This window comes from Nicotiana tabacum, chromosome 16, assembly GCF_000715075.1.
Source record: "Nicotiana tabacum cultivar K326 chromosome 16, ASM71507v2, whole genome shotgun sequence".
NCBI lineage: Eukaryota > Viridiplantae > Streptophyta > Magnoliopsida > Solanales > Solanaceae > Nicotiana > Nicotiana tabacum.
The window spans coordinates 107,030,337-107,041,786 of record NC_134095.1 but is presented as its reverse complement, the minus strand read 5'-3'; the positions used below and the strand labels follow the sequence as shown (position 1 = coordinate 107,041,786).

The following is an 11,450-nucleotide window of genomic DNA, read 5'->3' as shown; positions in this document are numbered from 1 at the left end:
TATTCTGGTGGGAGAGTTAAATTGAAAAAATGGGCAAGTTTAAAAAGTTGAATATGTATTCAGCCAAATACTTTATATAATTATATCCACTTCGTTCTAGTAACATCACAATAGTATAACTATAAAACTTCAAAAGAAATATAAAAATGAAAACATGAACAAGGAAACAGAAATTGAAAATTCTTGGGAATGAGGACACTTCTAAAAATGAAGAATACGAATTAGCGATAGGCAAACCCAAAGATTATAACCAATTGAGAAGCGCTCCGTTATAACTGAATATATCCCCCACTTATAATGGCACAAGTGAGAAAAATATTGCAAAGCCAATTGGAAAACCTGTGTTATAATTCTTCATTTTGAATCTGATCACCCAAAATCTTAGAACAAAATAATACTAGAACAATGCACATCTCAGAACTTTTAACTAGTCCAACACATGACCTCCTCCTTTGAGCTCCTCAATAGGCAAAAATTGACTTTGACAATGGCGTACACGGTTATCAGATCATAATGTACAATGCCACCTTGGAAGGTAAAAAAGAAGTAAGCAATGTCAGGCATCTGACTGATTCCCAAGCAAAGCCACCACTTGAAGCTCAACCAGACTGCCACTTCTTCAAAACAATTGAATAAACTGCACAAGGGAGTACAAACAACGAACGGAAGCTTCTTCATATTGAAAAAAAGACGAAATGCTACAAAGCATCCTCTTATAGAGCCATTCAACCTCACAAATCACGAGGAAAATTGTTGATTTGGCCTTCCTCCAAGACATCTTTGTTATTCACCTTATAACTTATCCGTATACGCATGACAATGGATTTCTGGGAAATAAAGATAATTATATAGCAGTTAAAGATTCACAAATTCAACAGTGAAGTGAAAAGTACACTCAATCTCCCGGTTTAAAAGAACTGCATAATTTTGAAATATATTCAATTCCGATAGCTGATAAACAAATTGGGTTGTTGTTGATAAACAAATTTCTATTACTAGTTTCAGTTTCTTATAGCAAAGATTGTTACATAAGAGAACAACGTACAGCTGTAGCTATCTTTTCAAACCTCTACAAGGGAAAATATTTTTTCAACAATTTTAAGAGTTTCCAATCTCTCCCATCTCATATCCAATTTACTCAGAATCCACAAAGATAGTACCATTGGTAAAAGCCAGAACTCATAAAGCATATTTTCATTATTATAATTTTGTGGATCAACGACGTACAAACATTCTGTAATAATTTTCTCTTCATGAGCAAATGGAACAAATGAAATTCTGTAAGTTAGCATTGACTCGTAATCCTGTAACTAAACTCAAAGAAGATTGGATATGCAACATGTTTGTTAGAATATCCGTATCAAGTTGATAATGAGCCTGGACGATTTTTTATATGAATCGCCTATATGCATTCACTCTATTTGTGTCAATTCCTTTCTAATACTGGAAAATATTTGTGCTGTTAAGTCAAAATAGGGGCTAAGGCTAGAGGTTTCTAAATCATACGATCTATACATTTATTTCTACCCAATCAAAATCTATTAAAAGTAATACAAGACAGTAAATGAACAATTCACATACCTTGCCATGTTGGCTGTTTGTGACTCTTAACTTTTGTGTGATTGATCCATTACCACTTGCAGGTAGGGTATTACCGCTAGCTGGATCCAATTGCAGCTGAAGGAACTGCATAGACATGCCAAATAACTTAGTCAAGAGATGACTAATGGTACATGTACTGAGAATTTGGAAATTAGGGTATCCAATATGTATCAAATTGACAGTCAATTGTGATAAATCAAAGGACAGGTAATTACCAAAAAAATCAAAGGACAGGTATACCAAGAATTACCAATTCATTTAAGCCTTCAGCAAATTGTATCAGAAGATTCTCTTTCAGAACTTAAAAGATGAACCTAAAAATTGTATTGAAAGATTTTCTTTTAGAACAAGAGACCCATTTACAACAGCCTCCAAGCCATCACCGATATTTCAACCGATCAGAAAAGATAACCATGTTGAGATATTTGGAAGGCATGAAATCCACATCAAGGGCAATGCAGCCCTGTATGGAGAGAAGATTTAGTGACACACTTAAATGACTTTATTCCAGATAACTACCAACTCTACCTATGTGAGCCTTGCCGGTCCCAAGCCCAGATAAAGGAGAAGGGTTGCGGTAGGCTGACAGCTAGCTTAGAACTAGCCAATTCATTATGAATCCTGGCCTACAAAGTGAAAGGTAGGTTTTATAGAATTGTTAGACTAGCATTGTTACAATGAGAGTGAATGATGAGCCTTAAAGTCCAACATATTCACAAGATGAGTCTAGTAGAGATGCGGATGTTAAGATGAATGTACCGTCATACAAGATTAAAAATGACCACATTCGCCAAAAGGTGCAAGTAGCACACAGTGAGGATAAAATGAAAGGTCGCTTGAGATGGTTTGGATTTGTTCATGTCTGTGTCGACTTCCAAATGTTTTGGTTTATAGTTGTGAAACCATGGAAACTGAAGGTGTTAAAAGGGAACGAGGTAAACCTAAAATCACATGGAAGGAAGTTGTCTCGAAGACCTATAATTTCTTGGAATCTCTGCAAACTTAGCGAAACATAGAGCACAATTGAAGAAAAAAGCGATACCAATTAGCTGGGAATACATTTTAGTTATGTTAGTACGTTCATTTTAGGTCTATGCTTTCCAACAGTCTTTAGCCCTATCGGTGGTTTTTATGCCATTAGCAAATATATAGAACTTTTAGTACCTTTTATTTTTATTTTGTACGATGTTGGCTTGAGATGAATTTGAATGGAGAAATATAGTCGGTGAGAACTCATATAATAGACCCCAACTTGTTTGAGACTAAGGCACGCTTGTCATTGTATACCCGGTATCTACCAAAATGGTAAAAGCCCAAGAGTCAAAATCGACAATTAAAACAAGCCCCTTGATCCCCCCCCCCCGGGACAGTCCACGCCCGGGGTTGGACATCTGGGCCATGGACAACATGGGGCTGGGGATTATAACGAAAAGTTGTTGGATTGGCTATGATATCGTGTAAAGAAAATTTTGGGTCTAACTCATCTCAAAAAGCCAGCACATGATGAGAGGATGATTGCCCAAACCACAGGAGACAATAGTTCTTTCTCCCAACTAATGTGGGACACTCTAATACATGGACCGTCATTCTTCCAAGAAGAAAATAACGAAAAGGAAAATAATAACACAACAAACTAACTATTGGATGATTGTTCCTTTTCTTACCTTTGGAACTGCTGCCTGGAAGATGAAGTCCGTGAAAACATCTTGTGACTTATTTGTAAAACTACCTTCAATAAGTGTTGTCTGTGGGTTTCCAGGCTGCTTTGACCAATTGAATGTTAATTTCAAGGAGCTGCTCTCAAACGCAGTAACTGATGAATGTCCCGCACCACTGCCTTCTGTAACTTACAAAAATGGTTTCAGCATTTCAAGAACAAAATAAGACTGGCCGAGAAGATTAAAGAGCCGATAGAGATTATACCAGACATTGGTGGACTGGAAGGAAGCCCATTCAATAAATCCAACATGGAAGAGTTTCCACCTGTAGATGAGACTTGCGCTGAAGGAGCTGAACGTGTGGACAATCTATCTAATATATCCAATGGACTTTTATTGTCTATATTGGAGGATAACATCTGAGCTGTAGATGAGCTGTTTTGAGCAGGAGGAGTTCCAATCGACAAAAGATCGAGTAAAGCATCAGTGCCACTCCTTTGGCCCTGATTTGTATCTGAAATTCAAAGAGAAAAATCAACTATGAAGTCAAGTTTATGTTAGATGTCAATTTATGCTTGGAATGGCCAAAAGATGCCAATTTAAAATTTTAATTACAGTAAAGCGGAAAAGAAAAAATGTGAGGATGATCAGAATTAAAAATCAGGAAAAGAATTCTGAAAGATTTGTGCAATACATAGCAAATGTGACCTGATTGCAAAGACACTGGCGTCAGATTGACACCAAGAAGATCCTGAAGAAACTCTCCACCAGAAGAGCTAGGTGCAGGAGCATCATCTAAACTAAGATCGAGTAAGTCAGCAACAGGAGCAATACTGGGTTTGGCAGCTCCATTTGGAAGATTAACTGATACTCCTTTTGAAGTTGACACAGCTGCCGGCACAGAACCAGCTCTCCTTCCGCTGAAAGTTGCTTCATCCAGAACTGGCATTCTCTCTGCTAGCGAAGACCTGAAAACATACATCCAGCAACTCCTTAGCTTAAGTACACTAAAAAGACAACAGAAGGCATAGAAACAACTTTCCACAAGAAATCAATCAAACCTCATATTCTGATGCCTCTCGATAATCGAGTTAAATTCAATAGCTCTCTGTTGCAGTTCAAGCACAAAGCTTCCTTTATACTGACCAATGATATCATTTATCCGCCTGCACCAAACAACAGCATTGCAGATTACTCACTTAAGACGCATTAGAAGACCAACTATTTTTAAAGGCACTGAGCATCATGTTAAGAATATTAAAAAGGTAAAAATGCAATTTACCAAGTCTGTGCCAAGACCCAGAGGTTAGTTAATTTGATGAGTAGTTAAACAGCTGAGGTTAGTTAATCATAGATGAGGTGGACGGCTGAGATTGAAAGTTCAGTAAATGTGCTCAATGGTTGTTATTTAATGCTGGCCAAATAAAATAGCACGTGTGGAAGGAAAGGAAGGTTTTTGTTTATTAGCCAAATTCTGGTAAATTCAAATTCCCTCCCTTTCACGTTTTTTGTTTTTCATCTAATTCTTGTTCCTAATTCAATCCCCCATTCATGAAGAGGTATAGCTGAGCTATGGCATAAGGAGTAGAGCTGAAGATTGTTGAATTTCCCTTGTTTCATTTTTCAGTTGTTCTCTTTTCAGTTTCGATCTGCATTCATTGTATGTTAATTTCCTCTTCATTAATAAAAACGACCTCTGCTCTCGGTTGATTGGGAAATTGTTTCATTAAAGTATGCGATTGCAAGTAGAGAGAACATTCCCAAGGAACTATACATAATACAGCCTGAGAGTAATGTAGACAACAAACAGATAAAATCAAAATTAAATACAAACTTCCTTCTCAACATTGATGAAAAGAATAGGTATGTTAAGAAAACGAACATTGGCCTAACTCAAACCTAAAAGTTAGCGTACGTGGTGAGAATTGTCCTAAACCAATAAGGAGACTCTAGCATATACACTTAACCCATGTGGGGTTCTAACACTCGGCGTGCAATTTTGGAAGATAGAGCAACATAACATGAATGGCCCAACACTAGGTAGTACAACATACCCCAGCGCTTTGGTTTGATAATGAAGGAAGTACAGCGCAATGTGTGGTAACTAACATCAGAAGTTTGAACTCCGCAGGAAGGTAGAGGGGAAATCCCTGGACCTGTGCACCAACTAGGGCTAGGCCAGCTAACCCAGGAATTTCTCAATTAACATTGGTTAGTCCAACATCAAAAACTCTGGCTATGATTCCATGTTAAGAAACGGACCTTGGCTTAATTCAACCGGAATGTTAGTGCAAAGCAAATGAACCTTCAGTCTAACCCAACCCAAAAGCTAGCTCATGAGGTGAGGATTGTCTAAGACCATATAAGGAGACAATAACCCATTCTTATTTAAACCACGCCTAGACTGGACCCCAAGAGCATGGAAAATATAACATAAGAGACCAACATTGGGCAAACAGAAAATAGGGATGGATCTGACTCAAATACTATGTAAAAATGATGGACCTTTATTCTAACTCAACCCCCAAGGATTGTCCAAAATCAAATAAGGAGACAACAACCTATTCCCTCAACCAATGTGGGACACTTAACCGCTAGCTCAAGTGGTAAGAAACCAAGATAATATGAAGAGATTACAGCTCATACACTTACCCAACATGGGACTTTATCAAGGTTAAAAGGAAGGTACACTTCTATTTCTCAGCAGAAAAAGGAAGGTACACTTCTTCAAGAAGACGAGTATTAGAGAAACCAAAAGAAGTTGCATAGAGTTGAAAAGAAGATGGCAAGTAGTCTCTATAGAGATCAAACATCCTTTCTAAAAGAGAAAACCCAAGAATTACCACCGAATATCTACACCTTTGGCAGAATTACTCGATTGCAGAAGGAATGTCTTGAAGTTCATCAACATGGGTAGGTAATTAGTAACCCAAAAGCGAGAAGGGGAAAGGAGCTGCCTCAGTATAAATTAATCGAGGCAAATGAGCTAATTAATGGCAAAATGAAATGGACATGGCAAGGCTATATAAAGGGAGAAGTAAAACAAAAACAGCCTCCGGTTACTAGAAAACGGAGAAAGAAATAGCTCAACCTGATCAAAGGCAGTGGTGGTCAGAATTGTGTTAAATGACTGAAACTAATCCATCTTTAAACACATATCAGCATTCCAGGATGGAACTTGTATCAGGTTTTCATAGTCATCAAAATCTTACTTATTGAAGGAAAAGGAAAAGTTTCTTGGCTCTTCAGAAACTTAAGAGTCAGTCAATTAATCAATCATAATATTGATGGAAGAAACATAAAGTTATTCATAATGCTTGAATAAGGTTAATTGGTAGGAAGAGCATCACATAATTGTTTAAATTAAACTAGTTAATGGATAAAGTTTTGAAACTTGTGAATAGTTGAGAAGCAGAGAGAGGCTGAAGATTGTAAAAGCACAAGAGGCAGATTTGATCATGCAGACTATACCAAGTTCCACATAAAAATAGAGCATGATAGACTGTATTGCTGAATAGGAAAAACAGATATCCAACTGAATGGAAAAGAATACATACTGTGAACAAGATGGAAAGCGACTTGACAGCTTTAACAAAGCAATCAGACACATTGCCCGAGTTATAAGATCACACGAATGGCTTTTGATGGATGTCTCCACCACATCCAAAGCATCCGACTCTGTCACCTGCTCCAAAAAGCTTCATCATATATGCCCCAGAAGAAGAGAACTATTATGCAGAAAAAGCTGAAACGATAATAACATGCACCCAACTTCAAAAAGGCAAAAAGCTTAATCTCTTTTTGATGAAGAAAACTTAAATCTATTTTATTAAGGAGATATAGAAATTGTAAGAAAGCGCGGCAGAAAAATATATTATTGATGTTCTATATTAAATGTTTACAATAGCCTTATTTATAACTATATACAATACATATTTTGCTCCTATACTATGTGGGATTAGGGTTATTTACATAACTATCTAACACTCCCCTCAAGCCGGTGCATACAAATCGTATGTACCGAGCTTGTTACCTATGTAACTAATATGAAGACCAGTGAGAGACTTGGTGGAAATATCTGCAAGCCGATCATTCGACTTCACAAACTTTGTAGCAATATCTCCTGCAGGATCACTAAGCAGTTCCCCCTGTCCTGGCAGAAGTTTAGATCCATCGGAGTGTCAACACGTCTACAACCCGTCATTCTTGTCTCCTCAAGAATGTCTAAGACATACTTCCGTTGTGAGATCACAATACCGGAGCTAGACTGAGCAACCTCAATACCCAGAAAAAACTTTAATCTACCCAGATCCTTAGTCTGAAAGTGCTGAAAGAGACGTTGCTTCAACTTAGTAATACCATCCTGATCATTGTCGGTAATAACAATATCATCAACATAAACCACCAGATAAATACAGAGATTTGAAGCAAAATGCCGATAAAACACAAAGTGATCAGCTTCACTACGAGTCATGCCAAACTCCAAAATAACTGTGTTGAACATACCAAACCAAGCTCGAGGGGACTGCTTTAGACCATAGAGGGACCGGCACAACCAACATACAAGGCCACTAGACTCTCCCTGAGCAACAAAACCAGGTGGTTGCTCCATATAAACCTCATCCTCAAGGTCACCGTGAAGAAAAGCATTCTTAATGTCAACTGACAGAGAGGCCAATGGCGAACAACAGCCATGGATAGAAAAAGGCGGACTGATACTATTTTAGCCACGGGAGAAAAGGTATCACTGTAATCGAGCCCAAATATCTGAGTATACCATTTGGCAACAAGACGAGCCTTAAGTCAATCAACCTACCCATCTGGACCAACTTTGACTGCATACACCCAATGACAACCAACAGTAGATTTATCCGAAGGAAGAGGAACAGGCTCCCAAGTACTACTCGTATGTAAAGCAAACATCTCGTTAATCATAGCATGTTTCCATCCTGGATGAGACAGTGCTTCACCTGTAGACTTAGGGATGAATACAGAAGACAAAGATGATACAAATGCATTACGGGTGATGACAGACGATGGTAAATTAAACCGACATAATGGCGGACTGATACTATTTTAGCCACGGGAGAAAAGGTATCACTGTAATCGAGCCCAAATATCTGAGTATACCATTTGGCAACAAGACGAGCCTTAAGTCAATCAACCTGCCCATCTGGACCAACTTTGACTGCATACACCCAATGACAACCAACGGTAGATTTATCCGAAGGAAGAGGAACAGGCTCCCAAGTACTACTCGTATGTAAAGCAAACATCTCGTTAATCATAGCATGTTTCCATCCTGGATGAGACAGTGCTTCACCTGTAGACTTAGGGATGAATACAGAAGACAAAGATGATACAAATGCATTACGGGTGATGACAGACGATGGTAAATTAAACTGACATAATGGGGATTAGGATTAAGCCTTTCCGTAGTGCAATCGGTTGACTAAGAGGAGACAAGTCCGCAGTATTAGCAGGATTAGGTGCAGAACGTAAATCAGCTCGACCTGATGCTAGGCGTGGACGACGATGATAAGTCAGGAGGGGTGGAGCTGTAGAAGGTTGAACTGGACTAGGCGGTGGAACTGGAGCTATAGGTGGTGGAGCTGGAGTTGGAACTACAGGTGGTCGACCTAGAGTTGTAGAGGAAGATGAATGGGAAATAGTGACTAAATCTTCAAAAGATCGAACTGGTAGCACCTCAAAAATATCTAAGTGATTACTTGGACCTATTAAGTATGATTGGGATTCAACTATCCAGAATCAAGTTCCATTCTTTGTCTTGTTTCCCCACTCACCTTTGTTCTCTCTTCCACCCCGTGTATTTGGGAGCATGTGTTTTGAACAATGGAAGCTATCACTGAAAATGTTTGTTTACATGCTTTGCACTGAAGGAACTCAATATAATCTGGTAAAGAAATCGTCCAACTATTTATAGTATTGGATCTCATTTTGCTACAACCAATTTTTCAAATTCTAGACTAAGTTGTATGGTTTGGATTGAAGAGAGGTCTAGCACCACTGTAACTCCCAAAATCGTGGCTTGCTAGAAAAAAGGAACCAGCCGCCGGAACAGTAGCCGGAAACTGCAAATAAATCGCCAGAAACATAGAAGTCGTCGGAATTAGGTGTAAACTGGCTGGGTAGGGTCGGATTTGCCTTATGAACAAGTTGTCTTGAAGAAGCTCAACCAAAAAATGGCCGGAGAAGCACGCACGTGCTGGCGCATGGAACAAACGTGCCTGTGTAGTCACAGATCTTACCAGCACGTGGAGGTGCATGAGCCGTCAATTTCCGAAGAATCTGAATGGTGAATGGGGTTTGGTCGCTGGAGTTTTCTGAGTGTAATAGTGGTGTTGGTTTGTGCACAACACTCACCAAACGTGAGATGATGCAAATCAGTCACTTCGGTCACCGGAAAATTGCACGGTGACTGAGTTCTTTCTTCCCGGATGTCGTTGGAATGACGCACAGCGATGGAGAAAGCACGGGAGAAAAATATATTATTGATGTTCTATATTAAATGTTTACAATACTTATTTATAACTATATACAATACATATTCTGCTCCTATTCTAGGTGGGATTATGGTTATTACCTAACTATCTAACTGAAATAAAATACAAAATATTAAGTATTCTTTATAGACCATCGTTTGGACTATCCATCCTTTGTTTTTATAAGTAACATTTTTATGTGACTAAAGTACATTACCAAATGGCAGATGCACATAATAACAACAATGTTACACAATATATCGTCCAAATTTGGCTTTGAAAAATGAAATAAACTAGTAGCAGCTTATTGGGTAAAACATATGTTTGTTGATAGTTCTTTTCTTTCACTCCCCTTTTTCTACTTTTTTAGTATTTCTTAGGAATATGGCATTTCTTGGAGATCTGAATTCTCTATAGTATTTGAAATCACATGGAACTAGCTTAACAGTCTTTACCACATTCAACCAGAGCATATTAGTGAATTTCCAATTAATACAACAGGAAGCAACAGCTATAGTTATTGTCAACACATCCATGGAGAGTTTCCCAGTGGATGATAATAATGAATGAGAAACTTCAACCAGAGAATGCTGGGTCACACAAGAAATACAAGCTGGTCAAGAATATGATGCAAGATTAATATGGAGAAAAATATGCATAAACAATATTTGCTAATAACTGTCCAAAAGCATAAACTCACAGTTAGGTGTTCTTCTATGTCAAGCCTTCCGACATTACTGACTAACATTTCACCATACTCTCCAATGCACCAAACTGCAGCTCGAACAAGAGTTTCCTAACAAAAAAATGTCAAACAGATTACAGTAAAAAATACAGACATATTCAGGACAAGAAAACTGCTCATGGGTTACATGAACTTGGATTCTGATAGAAGATACAGGCAAAGCACGAAGTACCTGTTCCCCTGCTGTTTGCACGGCTCTATATAAAGATCGTACAGCATATCCATGGAGGTCGGAAGCATTTGTAATCACCACAATCAGAGCATGCCACACCTCGTCCTTCACATAATTTCCAGCCTATAGCACAGACGACATATTAGTACTGTTTACCCACACAAAAAAAAAAGAAATAAAGGAAGAACGAGCAGATCCACCAGAACAGGCTGACATGAATCAGATGTTAAGGTCTGGCACTTTGACAGATTGAGAAATAATTATGATATAGATCACATACGTATCCAGCAACGGGCTTCAAACATGTAGAGTCAAAAATCTATAACCAGCAGCATAAGCACATTCATTTGCGACTAAGTGCCATTACATGTATGAGATTATGAGGTTGGTTCTACATAAGTTTGATCAGAGGAATGTATGATAATTAGCGTTAAGAAGATAATGTCCTCAATCAAAAACCTATGTGAGAAAAAAACCTTGGGGAGAAAGCTGGATGTATTTCCAAGGAAACAAGTAGCTGAAGAACATGTGGAGGACTATCACTGGCTGTGTTTTCTGAACAATTGGGAGAGAAAGAAACTTGATGCGCTTTGAGGGCAATAAAATTCCCATCCAAATGTTGAAAGTTAAATGCTTATCTAATTTAGCTACATGATGTATTTTGGTGGATACATATGATGAGGGGAAATTGTTAGATATTGTAGATTCATTGCAGAACTGAGCCTTATTGTGCTATTTTGGCAGTCTAACATTCAGCGCTGTCTTTGTGC

General features: G+C 38.3%; 1 protein-coding gene across 7 annotated transcripts in view; it reads right to left on the bottom strand.

Annotated features, from left to right (window-relative positions):
* Positions 1 to 244: 244 nt before the first annotated feature.
* LOC107810750 (AP-1 complex subunit gamma-2) overlaps positions 245 to 11,450 on the bottom strand; it is a 29,028-nt gene continuing 17,822 nt past the window's right edge. For 2 of the 7 annotated variants that reach the window (XM_016635568.2, XM_016635566.2), the window contains 9 exons: positions 10,681 to 10,803; positions 10,464 to 10,559; positions 6,818 to 6,945; positions 4,322 to 4,426; positions 3,969 to 4,228; positions 3,526 to 3,774; positions 3,267 to 3,448; positions 1,582 to 1,686; positions 245 to 827 (listed from right to left, as the gene is read on the bottom strand). In XM_016635568.2, coding sequence (XP_016491054.2) covers positions 732 to 827; positions 1,582 to 1,686; positions 3,267 to 3,448; positions 3,526 to 3,774; positions 3,969 to 4,228; positions 4,322 to 4,426; positions 6,818 to 6,945; positions 10,464 to 10,559; positions 10,681 to 10,803 — 1,344 coding nt within the window. In that variant the 3' untranslated portion in view covers positions 245 to 731. The remainder of the gene's footprint in view (positions 828 to 1,581; positions 1,687 to 3,266; positions 3,449 to 3,525; positions 3,775 to 3,968; positions 4,229 to 4,321; positions 4,427 to 6,817; positions 6,946 to 10,463; positions 10,560 to 10,680; positions 10,804 to 11,450) is intronic. The other 5 variants (XM_016635569.2, XM_016635567.2, XM_075233201.1 and 2 more) reach the window with 3 other exon arrangements.